Source organism: Oryctolagus cuniculus, chromosome 3 (assembly GCF_051225735.1).
Source record: "Oryctolagus cuniculus isolate XC-2025 breed Fujian yellow rabbit chromosome 3, ASM5122573v1, whole genome shotgun sequence".
Taxonomy (NCBI): Eukaryota; Metazoa; Chordata; class Mammalia; order Lagomorpha; family Leporidae; genus Oryctolagus; species Oryctolagus cuniculus.
Window position 1 is genome coordinate 170,067,984 of NC_142869.1, and position 21,087 is coordinate 170,089,070.

The following is a 21,087-nucleotide window of genomic DNA, read 5'->3' on the forward strand; positions in this document are numbered from 1 at the left end:
TCTTGGTCAAGCATTTGTTTATTCATAGAAGATAAATCAGACACTGTGCCAAGGGCTGCCAACCCAGAAACGAGCAGGCTGGGAGCGCTGTCCCTTGCAGCCCCTGGAATGTGTGTTGTGAGCAGGCTGCAGGAGACAGAGCACAGAGAAGGGCGTCTCCACCGCGCAGACACTGCTCGCCCGCCAGGGCTCCCCGCGGGACCTTTATTTGCACACGGTGTTTGCACTCACTTTCAGAAGTCACACCCAGGATTCCATCACAGTTCTCTTCAGGACAAAGACCAACATGCTTTAGCTATCTGCTAAGGTCAAAATTACTCAGAATTCTATTTCGAGTCAAAGAGAAACAAAACACAGCAGACGTAGGGTCTTGGCGTCAGCTCTCTGCAACATGGTTCTTCTCCAGGTGTATTTGTGTGCCTGCTGCGGTCATTGTCGCCAGCGGGCACAGGGCGGACTCGCAGGTTTAGAATTCTTTCTGACCTGATGTTTTTTTCCTTCCTGTCTCCACTCTCTCCGTAAGTATCTGGCACCACGGAATGAAGCCAGCCAGAGGTAGGGTAAAAACAGCAAAATAAACAAACTCTTTTCCAAATACAGAGGGAAATGGCGGCACACACACGCAGCCCCGACTTGGAGCTGCACCGGAACAGGCAGCATTTCTTCCTGCTCACACGCACCCACTCACACACGGCCCCCTACTCTTACCCGCGGAGTTGCATGCTTCTAACAGCTTCTAACAGCAACGTTTATAAGAATTTGTAACAAAATACATGGTGCACAGATATAAATACCCTATAAAAATCTACAAAAACACCCAGGCGCCCCAAAGAACAGAGGCAGACACAGGTCCAAGGTTAATTACAGGTCCTGCTCAGGAACAAACGCAGGTGCAGGGAAGCCAATGGAAGGTCAGTAGGGGTGAGGAGGAGGGGGAGAAGGAAGGAAGTAAGGGCATCAGAGAGGAGAGGCGCTCAGGCCATGACCTAAGTTGGTCCTTTATAAGTATCCGGGAAACACAAGAGGTCTGGTAAGGGTTGGCACCCACCAACTCAGCTTACAGCACTGACCGATTCCAAATGCTGCAGCATTTCCTCTGACTAGCTGGGCGGTTAGAGGGAAACAGCTCTGAAATGTGTCCACATCTACAGAACTTGGTATCAGCTCAGCCAGTGCCTAGTGGGTGTTCTGGCTGGATGAAAAATAAGCCTCCAAGAAAGAATTATTGGTTAAAAAAAAATGAAAAATCACTTATAACGTGCCAACAGAATTTCAGTAAGGACACGTGGATTCAGACATCCACCGTCTTCTCCTGCCACCTCCCCGGTCGCTTAGCCAAGCTGTTGAGCGCACACAGAGTGGCACGCGCCTTGCACTTCCTGGCCAGGGCCTGTCCTTTGCCATTTGATCTTTGCTCTGGAGAGGAGTGTTGGGCGTCTCAACCACCACATTCTTTTGTAAGCAAACCCTCTGCTCTGTCTCTGCAGCACAAAGCACACGGTCCTGACCCAGGCAAAGAGGAGGAGCCACTCGTAGACATTTCTCCTCCTGCAGGTGAGAATGGTCCTCTCGCAAATGACTTATTTGCCCTTTGAAGAAAGGCCGAAAACAATTTCAACTTGCCTTTAAAAATCAGTTAGCCAAAGGGAATGTGGGCATGTGTGTGTGTGATAAATGGTTAAGAGAAATATAGTAACTGGTGCCAGGCATACTCCCTTCTATCTAGCCAGTGCCAGGGCCGCGCAGGCACCTGTCTCCCAGCAGCTGGACTGTCTCTCCTGTCCACACATGCTCCCTCTGTTACAAAGTGCAGAGTCCCACTGACAAGCTCTAAATCCAGCACCTAAAGCCTCACGGGCCCAGTTAAATGCTGTCTGTGTGCATTCACCTGTCTCAAGCAAAAAACCCAATTCTCCGCTTTAACACGGAAAGGGTGACTGGAGCTGCACAGCAGTCAGCCAGCCGCTCGGGGCGGGCTCCTCTGTGACCGCTGCCTACGGGAGGGGGTTCAGCACTCGGCATTCGCGACACCATGTCTGAGGAGGGACCCGCACGTAGCTCAAAGCGAGGAGGTTTGATTCCAGGAGATGGACTCACACCTATGCTGGCATTCGAGGAGAGACCGCCAGTGGCCCTGGCGAGTGCTCAATGTCCAGGACAAACAGGCCTGCCAGCCCAGGGAGCGGGGTGCAGAAACAGCACCCACATTTTATGTAACAGAGACACACCTGCGGCAGGGCTGGGCCCCTCGCCTGCTGCCACAGCTTCTCAGCCCCACAGAGCAAGGCTCCAGTCAGTGGGATACACACCCACGCGACCCCCAGGCCGCCCAGCAAGCATCCTGATCTCAGAACAGTCTGCACCCGGCCGGAAACGCAAGGCCTTTGTCTGCAGGTGAACGCTAGGAGGCCTAGCTGCTTCCGGTGCTTCCGGGAGAGGATGCGCTTGGCTGAGGTTAACAAAGGTCTGGGGTAGGAGAAGAAAGGGGAGATGTGAGAACACTGACTTCCCACGATGCCTGCACTGTGCTGACAGCATTCTGCTCCCAGGATCCCTCGCTGGGAGGAAACCAGGCCCCTGAAATGATCAACGAGAGAGAGAGAGAGAGAGAGAGAGAGAGAGAGAGAGAGAGAGAGAGGCAGGTTTCTCCTAACAGCAAACCCTTCCCCCAACACCCAGTGACCACATGAAGGACCTTAAACAAGAGAGTGCCTCTCGGCGTCCTTGGGATTTGACCTGATTGACACCCTGCATGCCCGCCCACCGCACAGCCTAGCCTCTTCAGTAGCCTGACGGGTCAGGGCTCTGGGTGACAGTCTTCCAGAGCCTAACCCTCCCACGTGGCCGCCCTGGGAGCACCTGGTTGGGCCCACAGTGGGGGCCAAGCAGGGCCGGCTGTGCCCTCCCCACCTCAGCCCCAGGCTAAACAGCTGCACAGCAAGGCTGGGGGCCTCTCCCTGGCGATCCGTACACAACTCTCCTCTCCTCTGAGCGCTGTCCACTGCAGGACTCCCCGAGCACAAAAAGCAAGAGGCAGCTGATTTCTGCAGGGGAAATAAAGCAAATGGGGGCAGGGCAAAGAAGCCCCCCTGCTCGGCTCACAGGGACACCACTGTTCTCCAACACGTGGGAGGAGGCCGGGCCGGGGGCCTGGCGCTGCCGCTTGCTCGGGCACTCAGCTCGCCCCGCTGACCATGCTGTGTGCAGCGTGACTGACTGTGCGGGGCTGCGTCGGGAGAAAAAAGCCATGGATGACAATGACGATGATCATGACGGCAGGGAATCACCAGGATGGCAACGGAAGGCGTAGCTGTGTCCCAAGACTGTGCATATAAAACTAGTAGCTCTGGGGGCGTGGAAGTCCATAAACAAGTATAGCACTGAATTTTTTTTTTTGTAAACAAAACAGACATAACCAATGAAAGGGCTGTCCAAAAGTACAGAACTGGCCTTTTTTTCTACTTTGGGATTCACGGATTTCTACTCAGAGTCTACGGATGTTGTCTGTACGGACAGGAGACATTGAGGCGTCGTCTCCTGAGGACCTCTGGTCCTGTGCTGGGGGGAACGTGATGACCCGGTGGCCAGACCGTCACCAGGACCCCTCTCACGGCGACACTCCCGGGCAGACCTCAGTTCTCCTTGTGGCCTTTCTGGGGCTGACTCTCTGCGGCCCCCAGACTGTTCCACACCTCTGTGTACAGCAGGGTCCCGATGAAGACAAGCGAGGTGCCCAGCCAGTGCCAGGCGGTGAAGGGGTTCTGGAAGTACAAGATGGAAAAGATGAGGCTCACAAACTTGCGCAGAGTCACGACGAGTGTGACCGTGAGCGAGGCACATTCCGTCGTGAGGATGAACACGCCCCGGATGCACACGTACCTGGAGGGAAGGAGTTAAGGCGGCGGCTTGGACCTGGGAGATCAGGGCGGGAAGCCGGAGGGTCTGCGAGGGTGGCCCCGAGGCTCCTCCTCGCTGGACGTCCTGCAGGATTCCTGCTCTGCCACTCCACCCACAGAGCCCCACCCACCCACCCACACCGGCCAGAGACCTCCTCTTATCCTGGAGTCTCTGAGCACTTGGCCCCCCTCCCAGCTAACGACAGGTGCCACTCTCAGTAAGGTGGACCCCAGCCACCTTCGTCTGATCTTGTCCCCACCCTTCCACAGCTCTTCTTCCTAAAAGGGACTCACAGCGCCCTGTGAGGTGGCTTCAAGGGTGAGGCTGATCTCAATCTGTTTCACTGTTTCAAAGCCTTAGCGACTTCTACAAGGTCGTTCAAAATAGCCATTTTAAAAAAAAATCAAGTGTTGATGTGTTTGAGATTTCAGAACTTTGTGGCAACTTGTGGTAACTGGAAATTATTGTAGGATACTGGAAAACTCCAGTAGAAATGAGTTTGTAATCAGTCCGTGGGCTCCTACATATCTACCTGGGGGAGCTTCTCCCCATCACTCCCCGTCTGACCGACTAGCACATCACTAGTATCTCTTCTGCCCTCCACAAGACAGCGCCCTTTCCTGCTCTAAGCACGTGAAAGCAAGGCAAACTCCACACTCATGGTAAGGAGAAAATAACACACATCCCTCCGCCAAAGTCACGTGGAGGAGACACAAAGACAGCAAAAGAGTGCGAAGGATACTGAGTGATGACGTTCATGAGGAGGTAGAACCACATGATGGGCATGGTCACGCCGACGACTGGGATCTGATAGGATTCTGCGAGGGTTGAGAGAGGACACAGTCACGTCACTTTCGGATAGCTTCACCGTTCTTCCCAACAAGGCAGGGCAGCAGCCTGCACGTGAACAGGACAGTAACCCCCTCCTGCTCACAAACGGCTGTGGGCTAGGGATCGCGTTACTCGCCGCGGTTCCTGTCCACCACAGCCACAAGGGTCATGGCTATGTGGGGACAGACAGAGAGCTTCAGGACCGTCCTGCTGACTGCCAGAAAGGGTTCTGAGCAATTCAGAGCCTCACAAACTTCCTTACGTGCTGCGAATCTTTATCACACACACACACACCCCTTTTTTTAATGCCAGATGGGAGAAGCAACACAGCAGAGGCAAACCGCTGTTGTAACTTCACAACTCACATTCAGGTAGCAAACAAATATCTGCTGACTCCCTACCGTCATTCTCAAAATACAGTTACTGTGGGATGAATGTGCAATGGAAAGCCTCGATAATTAAAAATTAAGTGGGGGCTGGCGCTGTGGTGCAGCAGGTTAAAGCCCTGGCCTGAAGCACTGGCATCCCATATGGGCGCCGGTTCGAGTCCCGGCTGATCTACTTCTGATCCAGCTCTCTGCTATGGCCTGGGAAAGCAGCAGAAGATGGCCCAAGTGCTTGGGCCCCTGAACCCATGTGGGAGACTCAGAGGAAGCTCCTGGCTCCTGGCTTTGGGTAGGCCCAGCTCCAGCCATTGTGGCCATCTGGGGAGGGAGCCAGCAGATGGAAGACCTCTCTCTCTCTCTCTCTCTCTCTCTCTCTCTGCCTCTGCCTCTCTGTAACTGCCTTCAAAATAAATAAATAAATCTTAAAAAAAAAAAAAATTAGTGACCAGCACTGTGGCATAGCAGGTTAAGCTGCCCTGTGGGATGCCACCATCACATATGGGTACTGGTTCCAATCCTGGCTACTCCACTTCCAATCCAGCTCCCTGTAAATGCCACCCAGGAAAGCAGAAGATGGCTCAAGTGCTTGGCCCCTGTACCTACGTGGGAGACCCGGAAGAAGCTCCTGGCTCCTGGCTTCAGCGTGACCCAGCCGTGGCAACTTAGGCCATGTGGGGAGTGAACCAGAAGAAGGGATATTTTTGTCTCTGCCTCTCCCTCTCTCTAACTCTGCCTTTCAAATACATAAAATAAATCTTTTTAAAAAATGTTTATTTGGTCCTTGTGTGTTCATCTGTCTTCTAACACACCACATCTATGACTAGATAATTGAGTTCTTTCGAGTTAACTGACAATCTATAGTGACTTTCCCCAACAGCCACTTTAAAAAGCCATCGCTCACACTGCAGATGCCTGAAGCCATTCTGCTTCCTCCTGCTGCCTCTCTCCTCTGCATCCCTGTGCTCCCCTCCTGCTCTCTCCAAGGCAGCTGGAGTGCGTGTGTGGGCAGCTCTGCCTCTCACAGAGGGGTGGGGTGAGCAGCAGCAGTGGGAGCTGGACTGCAGCCCAACTCGGCCAAGCTCCGCTCTCCGCACTGGGCCATGACCATGGGCTTTCATTTTCTAAACGTCGCATACCCCACTCCAGTGCAAACCCCAATACCAAAGCAATACAGAAAATCTGAAGGTGCTTGCTTCCTCCATTTCTTTTTTTTTTTTTTGACAGGAAGAGTGGATAGTGAGAGAGAGAAACAGAGAGAAAGGTCTTCCTTTTGCCGTTGGTTCACCCTCCAATGGCCGCCACGGCTGGTGCGCTGCGGCCGGTGCACCGCGCTGATCCGAAGGCAGGAGCCAGGTGCTTCTCCTGGTCTCCCATGGGGTGCAGGGCCCAAGCACTTGGGCCATCCTACACTGCCTTCCAGGGCCACAGCAGAGAGCTGGCCTGGAAGAGGGGCAACTGGGAAAGAACCCAGTGCCCCGACCGGGACTAGAACCCGGTGTGCCGGCGCCGCTAGGTGGAGGATTAGCCTATTGAGCTGCGGCGCCGGCCTGCTTCCTCTATTTCAATAGCTGAGATGCACCTGTAAGAGGTTCTCCTCCCGCGACTGCTGACTAATGCCCTGCCCTCCTGGAAAGTGCAACGGGGACGGTTTCAAGAGGATTTGGGTAAGATCATGAAAATGTCCTGGTCAAGTCGAGTAAAACGGAGACTCTGCTTCAGAAACCGTCAGGCAGTTCTACCAAACGATCCCCAACTCACCAGACTTATTAAACAGAACCGCGTGGTCATAGATATCAGAGGCCAAGAAGATGAAGCCAGGAAGCGGAAGGGCGTGCTGTGGGGAAAGAAAAACAGTTCATATACATTTAGATGCGAAAACATCGTGGAATAATCAGAACAGGCTGACAGTGACTCCGAGTGGTCAAAGTCTTCTGCCAAGCGATATGAAGAGGCGTGAGGGAGACTGACGCCCCAGACGTCCAGTCCCTGCCCTGTGCAATCTGACAGCCACTGCAGACAGAGCACGAACTGGAGCCAGTGTCCTGTCCTCGGTGAAAAAGGCGGAGAAATTTAAACACGGATCATTCCACTCGAAGGGATTCCCTACATTCTATTATTTTTGAGAAAAGTGAAGCCAACAAAATATACCCTAAAACGATAAAGAATGCAGCAGCCATTTCTAAGAGTTCAGAAAACTAGTGGTGAAAGACGGAGAACAATCCGAGGTCAGGGACAACGAAATGAAGACAGGAATAAAGAGATGGACGAGGAAGAGGAGACAGTGGGGGAGCCAAGACAAAGGGCCTGACCCCACTCCCCAAAGTAATAAGAGCCCACGGCTCACAGCCACGGAGCTCTACCACGTGCCACGCATTGTGCTGAACAAAACATGTGAACAAAGTAAAATGTTTAACGTTTTCAATTCTCAGCCACAGACTCCAGCTCCAGTTAACTCTCACACTGCTTGCCTGCACCTTCAGTGCAAACAGTTGGCAGTGAAGAATCCCGGGGGGATACAGAGCACAGAGCTGACCCCCTCGCCCTGGCCTTGGGGCACTGGACTCGGGTGCATCTCAGTAGGAGAGGGGTGAGCGGGGAGAGAGGCGGGGCAGGCGGTGTCAGGTGCACATCTTCAAACAAAGAGGCTCAAACACACCTCATTCATACACCAAACTTTCTGTCAAATGCAGACGGCCCACCTGGCAGGCCTCTGCCTTTCCACCGCCTCCGCCTCCCACCACGATCGCTCCGATGCCGGCCTGCACGCATGCGCCACCCGTGGCATGTGGCTTCTGGGACTTGCTTTCAGTCATTTCTAGGTGTGCAGGTTGGTCTTGGCCTGATTTCAGCTATAGGAACACTGTGGGCCAGGGTTCCTAGTCCCTGGGGGTTGCCCCTGGCTAAGGGACAGGTTCGACTCACACCAGCTGTTGTGACCATCCTGTGGGAGAACACTGGGCCCCGCGTGGACACTATCACTCTGTCCCAAAGCTGTGCACCAGCAATAAATGGACTTTCAGAAGGACAGCACGTGTCGCTTGGAGTAACCCGTTACAGCTTGGGGGTTTCCATCCTCCCATGTTCGGGGAGTTGCTTACGTTATAGAACAAGGCCTCCTTGGAGTGTTTCCCAAACTGTTTGTAGAGGGTCTCCTGGAATATACCCATCCTTGCTGACATCAAAAGGGCAAAAGTCAGTGCCCCGATACCTGAAAAAATAAACACTGGGTTACAAGAACTAACACTTCCAGATGTTTTCTTAAAGAATACTTATTGCTTAAAGTTCTACAAATTTTGTATACTAATTATAGAACAGGTGCAAAATGTTAAAAACAAAATCAGTCACAATATTACCATCCATCCTCTATAATTTTGTACAACTCTATATACATATGTACATATTTTTTGCATTGGGACAGGATCAGATTATATACACAATTTTATAACTCATTTTTCTCACCATTTGTTCCTTGAAGTCATTAAGGTTTTTTCAAAAGTGTGGGTTAATGATTGCTTATCACTCTATCAAGTGGCCGTACCATACGTCAGTGTCTTACAGTAAGAGAATCATTTCCAGTTATTTTATCATTAACATCAATGTATCCTGTACACAAATCTTTAAATAGGATGTTGATTATTTCCTTAGGATAAGCTTTCACAGATGCAATTACAGAGTAGAAAGGCTGCGGACATTTAAAAAACTCACCCCCCGGTACTTTTCTGGAAAAGCTGTGTCAGCTGATACCCTAAACAGTTCATACGGAATAGCCCTCTTACTGCGCCCTTGGCTGCACTATGACCATCATTATCATCTTGCCAATGTGACAGACCAACAACGAAAAGGTTTTGTATTTTGCCTTCAATTTGCATTTCTTTTGTTAATGTACTAGTGAGGCTGAACCTAAAATTACTGAACAAAATTTTTCCCCATGAACTGTAGTTCACAGCCTTTGCAAATTTTTCTCATCACGCAAATCATTTTCCAAATAGCCCATAAAGACCTTCCTGTGCCAAGAAACAAGGAGGACACAGTTCTTTCACTGCTGTTTCTCTTTCGTTGGTCAGTCTCTGTCTGTTACCACTACCTCCAAAAGCCCCTGGAGAAAGGTTCCTATCTGGATGATGCAGCGGGTCAGCACATCTCTACGGGAGTTGTCTAATTCCACAGAGATACTTGTCTTTTCAGAAGTCCCCAGGAGATTCAGTCCAGTTGGGAACACTGCCATATGGAACAGCTAACCTAAGAAATCCAAGATTTTGAAATGGGTCCCTCGGAAATCGAGTCAGTCGCTCTCATGCGCCTTCTACCTAGCAGACACATCATGAAGAAACGGGCAACACTCCAAGCACCGCTTTCTAAGAATGCGATGAGCGTGCAGACACACAGTTCCCTCTCCATGCCGGTGGCAACCAAGGAGAACGTGGGTCCGTGCTGCGGGACACACTGCCTTGACATTCGTTTTCCATTCCTTAGACGCCAAGCTACAGGGGTGTGTGATCCCATGTGCCCCCTCTTCCGTGGGTCATTTGTTTAGCAGCAGCTTTTGCCAAGAAACATGTCCCTTAGGAGAAGACTCGGCAAACACAGCGGCAGAGGCAATTAGCTTTACCGTAATTACTGTACTTGCCTAGTAACCACCATGCAAATGCCTGGAATCCATCATTCTCACTCACGCTGGACTGGTGGGAAGTCTAGGGAATAAGAAAATAGACTAGGTACAGAGACCAGAACTACAAGGAAGATGCCAAAATAGGAGGGAAATATTTATGCTATTCATTTCCCTCTCCTCTTCTCTTTCAGAGATTTGAATCCTTCTATTACATAATTTATTTTATTAATAAGTGCCTGGTAGCTGGCCCCCACGGCAAGTAGTAAACATAAATGATTTTTGAGCTGATTCTTACCACCTGCTTTGCTGACATGAATGTGCAAATAAAAATCCCCACGGACACCAGGGCAATGGAGGTGTATTTGAAAATACTGTACCTGCAAAAATAAGAATAAAAACACTTTAGGAAAACACAGATGCAAATGCGAATTTCCAGTGCTATTTATAGTCGGATGGTCCACGTCGGTATGTACACACACGAAGGAAGCCGGGTGCTGACTGCTTTCCAGACATCTCACCTTAGTGTTGTTTGCTCGTTTCCAACAGTTTACTGACCAACAGATGGCTTCTCAGAAAACAAAAACAGATAGAGACCAGACCCCACACTGCACTCTTCCCTCAAGAGGGGCCAGCGCTGCGGCATACTGGGTAGAGCTGCCGCCTGCAGTACAGGCATCCCCCACAGGGCGCTGATTTAATTCCCAGCTGCTCCACTTCTGATCCAGTTCCCTGCTAATGTGTCTGGGAAAGCAGCAGCAGATGGCCCAAGTGCACGGGCTCCTGCAACCATGTGAGAGACCAGGAAGAAGCTCCTGGTTTCGGATCAGCACAGCTTCTGGCTGTCTGGGGAGAGAACCAGCGGATAGAAGATCTGTCTCTCTCCCTCTCTCTCTTTCTCTGTAATCCTGCCTTTCAAATAAATGAATAATTTTTTTTAAAGAGGCCAAATGAAAGGTTGACCCCATCTAGACTGAGATCATTTGTCACTTCTCCTATCTCTGGGGGGCCCATACCTGAGTCAAGAAACATCTAAGCCACTCAAGAGATTATCAGAAAATGATCCCATTATCCATTCTCTGGGAAGGATATTTTGGTCCTAATCTCTGAATGACTTAAATGTTATTTCTAAATGCTGGCCTAGTTGGAAGAAATGCAGTTTCTAGAGCTATGAGCAATAGTCACAGTGGCGTGTCACATTAACTAAAATAACACCATTAGTATCCCTCTCGGATTCCTGCTGATCAAGCAAAAGGCTCCTGGCAAAAATTAAAATAAATTAAACTCATAAGAAGAACCATCTGAGATTTCTCTTTCTCTCTAAGATTTATTTATTTATTTGAAAGGTAGAGCGACACAGAGAGAGAAAGATAGAGCTTCATGTTCCATCCACTGGTTCATTCCCCAAATGATGACCACACTAGCTGGGGTTGGGCCAGGCTAAAGCCAGGAGCACAGAACTCCATCCAGGTCTCCCACGCAGGTGCAGGGGCCCCAGGACTTGAGCCATCTCCTGCTGCTTTCCCAGGTGCATTAGCAGGGAGCTAGACTGTTCAGTGGAGCAGCTGGGACTTGAACTGGCGCTCATGTGGGATGTCAGCACTGCAGGTGGCGGCTTAACCCACCGGACCACACCACCAGTCCCACGTGTGAGCTTGTTACCCACGCCATTGTACTGTTCTGGTTACAGGAACTCCTAAAAGGCCAACAGGAGTATCTAAGAAGCTGAAAAAGAGACAATAGCTGTGTGAGGGCTCAGAGGACCATGCAGGAGGAGAAGGCTGGGTGGGGCAGCAGAAACCACCAGGGGCAGACCCAGAAACAACGAGACTTCAGTGTGGAAAGAGCAAGATGAGGAGGTTTGCAGTTCAGACCAAACAGTGAAGGAGCTGGGGAGGTGAATACAAATTTGCTCTCTGAATCCTGCAGTGAGCAGCATACTATGAACTCTGGCTAACATAAGTCATTAGTTCACTCTTTTAGGTAACTTAGGGAAATATTGTAGCTCTATGTGTGATATGCACAGAAAAATCTAAAGAGGTTAAATGGATAGATTTAAGATGACAGACTCAAAAAAGTTATTAAAGGAAACCAAGATTTTAAGAAAGGCTTCCAAAATTAAAAAAAGAACATTTATTTATTTGGTGGTGGGGAGGAAGGGGAGAGACAGACAGACAGACAGATCTCCTATCTGCTGGTTCACTCCTCAAATGCTCTCACTAGTCAGGGCTGGGCCAAAGCTGGAAACGGAAAACTCAAGCCAGGTCCACATGGGTGGCAAAACCCCAAGGACTTGAGCCATCCTCTGCTGCCCTCCAAGGTCTACAGTGACAGGACACTGGAGTCAGGAGCTAGAGGTGGGAATGGAACCCAGGCACTCCAGTGTGGGACACACGCATTGGAGTGGGCATCTTAACTGCTGGGCCGCACACCCACCCTGCCCCTGCCACTTTGAGGCAGTATCAGCAGAATACGATTCCTTTTATAACATGTTCTTTTGTATTCCTGTTATGACCCAAAATCAAAGGTTGGGAGGGATCCCAGGTGTGTCCCAAGGCGGAGCCTACGCTAACAAGCAGCTCAACAGTTCCTTCAAACGTGACCATTACATATGCGTGCTTAAATGCAGAGAACCTACAAGAAGTACCTTTTGGGAGACCACTGTTAGGAACAGTCTTTTTAATATCTCTGATGATTCTTCAATTCACTATGCTGTTCTGATAAGCACCTCCTAGGCCAGCACTGTCCCACAGAACTTCTAGGACGCTGGGAACTTTTGTCACCAGTCATTCGTGGCCAGTGAGACTGAGGACTAAATGTTTAATTTTATTTAAATTTAAATCAGTCACATATGGCTAGAGGCAACCATACCGTATAGAAGTTCTACGTCAACCGGCTTTGTAGGTTAGTATGATATTAAAGATGCATTCAGTAACAACAAGAGCTAACCAGCTTACACAGAGAGGGCGCCGTGCCACAACTACAGACAGGCCTTCTTACCTGGTCAACTGCCTGGGAAAAGTCCACCACTGGGGATCATTGTTAGAGAAAGAACTAAGGAAAAAGGTAGATTGCCAAGAGCAACCTCACCAGCACCGTGGGAAAAGGACTCCAGGTGACTAGTTTATGGATGTGGCTTAGAACATCATCCTCACATGCAGAATTCAAGGCGGTGTTTACCTTTTCTTCAGAATGATAATTCCTAGAATCATGTTGGCAATCAGAGAGCCCTGTGAAGGGAGACAACCGTGCATTAGGGAAAGAAAGTTCCCGAGGGATACGAACATGGACAAAGGCAACAGCATGAAGGCGCCTGGCAGGAACAGCTCATAAGGTTCAGTCGTTCTTATCACGGCAAAAAGCACAGCCCCTACAAATCGATCACGTGAAATAATAAACAACTTAAGAAGGACAGTGAGCAGATGGTCACCCTCAATAACTGCTTACAGCCGACACTACAACTAGAAGGAATAAACCATCGCACACTTCTTTTTGTCTAGGTTCTCGGCTGTCTTGTTTGTAAGAACTTCTAATAAGTGTCTCCACAGCCCCAGTTTCAATACAAGAAGTCATGCAGGGCTGTCTTTCTTCCCTGGAAAGGTGTCAATCAACCAACACATGTTTACTACAAGTCTACTAGGAGTTCAGTGCTTTGAAGGTCACCAGAATTATAATCAGTTCTGGAAGGTCCCTTCGGAAATAGCACATCCAGTCTCACAAAAACCTCAGACTACAGGAAATGTTATGGCTCCAACGATCGCCCATTCTGCCTTCTTCTATAATCCCAAGTTCATCCCCCTGCAGGGGTGGTTGCTTTTCAGGGAACATTCTGTTCTCGTTTAGATCCACGTTGCACACACATCTTCCACCACACCGCAGCCAAAGAGGAAAGCCTCACTGCTCTGGGAGAAACCCTATCTTCATCAAGAATGTCCTTTTATTAACTCAAGTATCTGCTTCGTGCACAAGACGTAAATGTCATTTTATGGAAGACCGAAACGAGAAGTGGCAAGAAACATGTTAAATCACATTCACAGCAAGCATGAATATAAAATCAACCAGAGGAAAGAAACTGAAGGTAAACTGTCTCGGGGACATTTTCATCGTCTCTTCATCAGTCGCCCATGGAATCTGAGACGAATCCAAGGAAATCATCCCCTTTCAGGTTCTCCCTTCTCTGCCTCCTGCCTTCTCAGAGGAAAGTCGTGCCTGCTCCGCACGTGGCCGCCCATCCTGCTTCCCTAGACTTCTACTTCTGCCACATGTTCAGACTTTCCACTGAATGGAGGAGCACGCAGCACTTACAGATCTAAACACCATATGCAGGGGCATGGCAATGTTGAGGTTGAGGGCATAGTTGTTGACCACGCTGACGGTGAAGAACATGGTCACCATGATGGTGTAGTATCTGAAATGCAGACAGCGGCACATCACACAGAAGCCACGACTCCAAGAAAATCCAGCAGGGAAGGCAACAGCTGATTTAAAACATATTAACCTTATTCCTGCTGCATTAAAGGACTGTATCATTATTATTGCATAAAGCCAAATACCGAGTATGTAGAAACATGGTAAAAGTGTGAATTGTAGAATTTTTAAAAGGAAATTGAACTTTAATAATTTTCAAGTATATGCAGCAACTCAAAACCAGGCTTTAACATTATGTTACCTAATAGGTATCGGTGGTTATTTTTGCCTAAGTGCACAGATGATTTTATTTTTATATTAATTCTTTGTATATCATTTTCAAATCCCACCAAAGAACTTGAAAATGGCAAATTCAAATATTTCCTCTTTGCGCAGGTTTATGCTATTTATTTTTACTATTTCTAAAGAAAAGATTTGCCATGTCAGAGCTTACTTTCAGTGTAGCAAATGTTAAAATTTTCCCATATTTTGAACCAGTGGCTTCCAAATTAATGAGGACACACAGGACCTACAACCTTATATTAAATAATTGAGGACCCTGTTTTTTGAGAATTTAGGGGTCTTAAAAATAATTAAAAGAAACATGTAAAACATCCAGTAACTGTAATAACCTGGAAAGATACAGGGGCCAATACAAATGGACAATTATGAAAAGATAAATAAGTAATTTCATATTTGTATGTCTCCATTTGATCTTGAAAATACTTAAGATGCCTTTTAAAACATACTAGGTTAAACCATTCAAAATCATCATTTTCTTTTTTTTTTGGTAGATCAAAAAGGGCTGAATATCAGCAATTTCAAGATTTAATCTAATATATTCAATGTGAGAAAAAATAGTATTAAAAATAAATGGCCTGGCTGGCGCCACAGCTCACTAGGCTAATCCTCCGCCTGCAGCGCCGGCACCCCGGGTTCTAGTCCCGGTCAGGGCACCAGTTCTGTCCCGGTTGCCCCTCTTCCAGGCCAGCCCTCTGCTGTGGCCAGGGAGTGCAGTGGAGGATGGCCCAAGTGCTTGGGCCCTGCACCCCATGGGAGACCAGGAGAAGCACCTGGCTCCTGCCATCAGATCGGTGCAGCGCGCCCACCACAGCAACCATTTGGGGGGTGAACCAACGGAAGGAAGACCTTTCTCTCTGTCTCTCTAACTCTGCCTGTCAAAAATACATAAATAAATAAATGGCCCAAGAATGCAGGGCCAGGGTATGTACGTGGTTCCATGTCCATCAGGGAATGTTGTTGCTTGAGCAGTAATCCCAATCGTTTTACACTTTTGCACATCTGCCAGCTACAGCAACACTGAGAACCCCAGCAATGCAGACCCATCACGACAGCAGTCCAGCAAGGCTGAAGTAGCAGAGTGCCAAGTCAGAGGAGCCTGACAAGGCTGAACCAGCAGAGTGCCAAGTCAGAAGAGCCTGACGAGGAGCGCAGAACACAGCGTTGCACACAGGCAAAGTCGTGGGCGTGCAAAACCGCCCCGACGGCTTCCTCACCACTCACAGGTAACTTGCTACTGGGGGCTGACGAGGCTTCCTGCCAAGTGTTCTCTGTTGTCTTGAGGAGAGGCATTGGGAGATCAAGGTCTTTCAGGAGAATTAACTCAACTATTCCACATTGCTGCCTACAGCGCACTGCCTGGACACTGCTTATGGGGACGAATGATATGCACGAGATTTTGATTAAGGTTTCACACATGGACAATAACAATAGCCATCCCAGACAGGACAGTATGGCTGGTAGGGCAGGATCATGGGTAGCCTCGAAGAACAAGCTGCCTGGTTTGGTCTTCATGGCCAACAACATGGTAACTCCCAGGAGGAGGGTGACGCGCTATAAGGTGGAAACAGACGTGGAGGGATGAAAGAGGGGGCAGCCAGCTAGGTACAGCCATAAAAGTTACGGTGACAGTGAACGTGCCCCTGCCCTGTGCAAGTGACTGGGGGCATGGGCGGTGACAGAGCAGGGAGGCAGGAAAGGCCCAGAGGACTCAGAGATGCGGGGCTTCCACTGGGACATAATCGCTGATCTACAGAACAGCAGGTTTTAGGCAACTACTATAACCAATGAAAACCAAACAAGAAAGTATTTAGAATGCTTGGCATCACCCTGGGAAATAGACTTCCAATCCAGCTCTCTGCTGTGGCCTGGGAAAGCAGTGGAAGATGGCCCAAGTCCTTGGGCCCCTGCACCCACGTGGGAGACCTGGAAGCTGCTCCAGGCTGCCGGCTTCGGATTGGCCCAGCTCCAGCCGTTGCAGCCATTTGGGGAGTGAACCAGCCGATGGAAAACCTCTCTCTCTCTGCCTCTCTGTAATTATGCCTTTCAAATAATTTTTTTTTTTAAAGTATAGCATTAATAACAAGGTCGAGGCTGACTTTCCAAAGCAGGCTATTTAGGAATGCTGCACAAAGACCCCAGCAGGGATGAAGCTTCATGTTAGTACTTGATCTGTTCACTCCAGAGTCTCATTCTCTGGGCGGGCACCATGGCACAGTGGGTTTACCTGCCTCCCTGCCCCCGGACAACTGCATCACATATCCCAGTGCCTGAGATCGAGGCTGGCTCCTCCACTTCCAACCCAGCTTCCTGCGAATGCACCTGGGAGGCAGCAACTGCTGGCCCAAGTACTTTTATCTCCAGTCTCTCCCAACAAAAATGCTGAATTTCAATATCAATACACTGTTTGTTTATTTATTTATTTATTTATTTAACAGGCAGAGTGGACAGTGAGAGAGAGAGACAGAGAGAAAGGTCTTCCTTTTCCGTTGGTTCACCCTCCAGTGGCCGCCGTGGCTGGCGTGCTGCGGCTGGCGCACCATGCTAATCCGAAGGCAGGAGCCAGGTGCTTCTCCTGGTGTCCCATGGGGTGCAGGGCCCAAGTACTTGGCCCATCCTCCACTGCACTCCCAGGCCACAGCAGAGAGCTGGCCTGGAAGAGGGGCAACCAGGACAGAATCTGGCACCCCGACAGGGACTAGAACCCGGTGTGCCGGCGCCGCTAGGTGGAGGATTAGCCTAGTGAGCCGCGGTGCCGGCCTCAATACATTGTTTATGAGAAGAACCCCCTGTTCTCTATTTGGCCCCATGAAGTATAAATATCTGTACAGCAAATTTGGACTCATAGGTGGAAGTCGACAATTTTTTAAAAATATATTTTTAAAAATTTATTTAAAAGGCAGAGTTACAGAGAGGGACAGACAGAGGTCTTCCATCTGCTGGTTCATTTCCAAAATGGCCACCACAGCCAGGGCTGGGCCAGGCTGAAGCTATGCACCCGGGTCTCCCACGTGGGTGCAGGTGTCCAACCACTTGGGCCATCCTCTGCTGCTTCCCCAAACACATTAGAAGGGAGCTAGATCAGAAGTGGAGCAGCCAGGTCTTGAACTAGCGCCTACATGGGATGCCGCCGTCACAGACGGAGGCTTAACCTACTACGCCACAATGCTGGCCTCGATGTCAACAATTTTGATTTGGCCTTTCATTTTCTTTTGAGGTGAAATTCAAAAATAGTGAACAATGCAGTGGCACTCAGTATACTCACAATGCTATGTAACACTCATTCATCACTCTTAGCATACTTGATAATATTATCAACACAGGAAAGCATCCAAGACTATTAAAAAGTTGTGGTCACACCAGGTCTTATGTCTGATCCTATCCGCTCTCTCTCTGAGAGTACTTCAAACTGTCAGTGGGAAATGGAATTAAAAGATACATTCGTGTTTGATGGGAAAAAACAAATGAAACCTACACATACAGGGGTCTTCAAAAACTTCATGGAAAATGTATACTATGAAAACAGAGTTGAAACCCAATGTTTAGTGAGACTTCAGTGTGTCATACCGTAGTGGGATAGCTGGTGGCTTCCTTCCCAAATCAGCTTCAAAGAGGAAGCCTTCCACAGCAATAAATAAAAACTGTGCAAACGTCACAATGTTCCCACATCCTGGATGCTTCCTGTATAGGGAGGAACAAAAAGAAGACATTAGGCACAAAAGCTGACCTGAAGGGCACTCACATGGGTGACATCCGTGGTTCCAGCCAAAGAGGAGTAGGGATCTCTACTTCGGTGTTCCTAGCCCACGGATCTCGTGGATTCGGCACGGCTGTCCTCCATCACTCTTCGCTAGGTGTGGCAGGTCACTCTGACATACTCCTGCCTCCTCAACTACTAGCAAATGGAAGGAAACCGTCACATATTCTTACTGGGAATCTCACCTAACAAAAAGCCCTCGGTCAGGGTTCTAGTTAGCATAGCCCGAGGACAAACATGCTAAGGTCTTCAAGAGTGTTTTTATATCCCTCCTGAATAGGGATCAACTAGAATGCTGTCGAACAAAGAAATGTGTGTTGACGACATGGACACTGCTTTAGACAGGTGCCCTCAAAGGGGCAAAAACTGGTTCTTGAGGTGGGTGGAAAATCTTGATCTCATGTACAAGTATAAAACAGATACACATTTCTCTGCATAAACCAGTGTGCACTATATCCATGGAGGGGTGTAAAAAAATGTCTAGGGCTGGGCATTGTGGCACAGTGGATTACGCTGCTGCTTGGGATGCCAACATCCCGTATCTGAGTGCTTGAGATCAACTCCTGCCTCCGCTTGCAATCCGGTTTCCTGCTAAAGTGCACCTTGGGAGGAAGCAGCTGATAGCTCAAGTAGCTGGGTTCCTACCACTTATGTGGGAGACCCACATGGAGTTCCTGGATCCTGGCTCTGGCCTGGTCCAGCCGTGGCTGTTGTAGGCATTTGGGGAGGGAACAAGTGGATGGGGATATCTCTCTCTACCTTTCAAGTAAACAAACTAAAAAAAACATGGCTACAAAGGGATCAGGGAGGCAACCATGGAAAAAGATGGAGAAGCATTCGTCTCCACAGCCATTCCTGCGGTGTCTCATACACATTAGGAACTTTTACACTCATTGACCTGAACGGATTCTCTCTCGTCATCTAGGTAACAGTTGGAGAAATCTTCCAGTGAGTGTTAGGAGCAAGTTTACAGAGTAGAAGATGTCCTGCTGACATCCCTCTTGGGGCGCCTGGTAAACACGAGGCCCCCAAGGTGTGTGAGCGTCTCTTAAGCTTGCACTTTACCCCACTCGGCTCAGTCACTCCAAGAGGCATATAGAGAAAGCAGTTATCCTTGTTCACCTGACCCTCCCAGATTACCTATAATATCTCTCTTCCGACCTTCATTGTTTGTATTTTCAAGACATTTATTTACCTGAAGCTAGTGAAGAGAGAGATTTAGCTATATTATTACACATTAGCACAACGCTATATATCAAAATCAACGCCATTCTCTATTGGTGGTATCGCTATTAAGCAGCAATGCCGAGATAAACAAATTCCTAAATACGCTATTCAGGCATAGAAGTAGACAACGGCAGGCGCCTGCCAGTGTTGCAGTTAGGGTTCACCCTCGGAGGCAGAACTGCTGCCTGCGAAGGTTTTCTTACATACCACTGTTCTAGATGCAATTTCTCTGTTGGCCCTTAAGTTCAAGGGACAAGGCTAACCTTTGCAGGAATCCATAAAGAATCATGGGAGGTGTTTACCTCATTCAAAGAGCTGGTGTAAATCACTAGCCTAAATACGAGTGACCTGAGGAGGGACTCGCGTTCTGGACGGTTCCTCGCACAGTGCTTTGTCAACTCTGGCCAGAAGGCTCTTTGAAAAAAGACTCATTTGCTCAGCTGAGCTGGGGCCCTGGAATCTGCACTTTGAAGAGTTCCCCGCTTGACTGCAATGTGCAGCCAAGTTGAGAACTACCAGCCTTGGTCTGGGGAAGTGGCTGGGAGTGTACGTGGATGATGCGCAGGCAACCCTTGTGCTGCCTCAGGGCTGAGAATCAACGTGCCTCCCCGTGGTCACAAGTACTCCCGGTGACATACAAGGTCACTTATCATGCAGCAGAAGTCAATCAACTCATCTCTTTTTTTTCTTTAAAATGGGATCAGTATTAGTAGTTATCTTAATGGTACATTGTAGGGTAAATCAGTCCCTAGAAAGTATTTAATACAGTGCCTGCCACAGAGTGAAAAAAGCAAACTGTAGTACCACATGATGACCAGTATTTAGGATTTTGCCATATTGAAAGGTCTTCAATCTCAGTATAATCACACTTGCAAAAGACATTCACTCAGATTGGCCATTTTCCCCCTCATATATAAAAGCGGTATATGACTGTTGTAGTGAGGATTCCATGAGAAAATACACATGAAACGCAAAGCATAAGACTTAGCCCTAGAGACCCAAAAGTTCCCTTGTTTTGCCTTCCATTTTCTCTCTACCAAAAGTTTAGGCCAATTCAATGAAAGAACAATGACTGAGAATGTTTTATGAACAAAGTTAGGTGTCAGTTTGGAGGGAGCTTCTAACATGAACAAGATCACATCCCTGCCCTTGGAGAGATCACAACAGGATGAGGGAGCAAGCTTGAGACATGAAGCCAGTAAGAGCCCAGCACCCTCACACCCTCATGGGATGGTCAGGGGCCAGATGCGCCCCATTCGTTTGTATGCCGCACACTCTGGCTTCCAGTGAATGGATGTGGGATGCCTGACTTTAAGCAAAGGTGATGCGGATGATTAACATTTGCACACAAGATAAAAAGCAATCATTTATTTCCAAAAAACAATTGATGTATTCTCTATAGGACTTCTAAAAAGTTTTTTTCTGTTTTATCTTTTTTTATGGCGGTAGGTTTTATTACACCTCTATCATTGCTAAAGACACGAAGGCTGTGTCTTTAGCACTCAGTGAGGTCAGTCTCCCAGGGCCTCATGATAAAAAAATGATGTCTGCGCTTGCTCTTACCATTACTTTTACAATACAGTGGCTTTTAGTATGGGTTTTTAGTTGTGCAAATATCACCACTACAGAATCTTAGAGCATCCCCGAAAGAAATCCCATGTCCACTGGGAGCCACC

The 21,087-nt window shown here is 48.7% G+C and overlaps 1 protein-coding gene across 2 annotated transcripts in view; it reads right to left on the bottom strand.

Moving 5' to 3' along the window:
* Positions 1–21,087, bottom strand: part of SLC35B4 (solute carrier family 35 member B4) — a 24,146-nt gene continuing 3,059 nt past the window's right edge. The window contains exons 2-10 of one of the 2 annotated variants that reach the window (XM_002712001.6): positions 17,995–18,108; positions 14,026–14,128; positions 12,901–12,950; positions 10,019–10,100; positions 9,742–9,805; positions 8,213–8,322; positions 6,873–6,948; positions 4,640–4,715; positions 1–3,879 (exon numbers count right to left, since the gene is read on the bottom strand). In XM_002712001.6, the coding sequence (XP_002712047.1) occupies positions 3,633–3,879; positions 4,640–4,715; positions 6,873–6,948; positions 8,213–8,322; positions 9,742–9,805; positions 10,019–10,100; positions 12,901–12,950; positions 14,026–14,128; positions 17,995–18,108 (922 nt within the window). In that variant the 3' untranslated portion in view covers positions 1–3,632. The remainder of the gene's footprint in view (positions 3,880–4,639; positions 4,716–6,872; positions 6,949–8,212; positions 8,323–9,741; positions 9,806–10,018; positions 10,101–12,900; positions 12,951–14,025; positions 14,129–17,994; positions 18,109–21,087) is intronic. The other variant, XM_017342685.4, reaches the window with a different exon arrangement.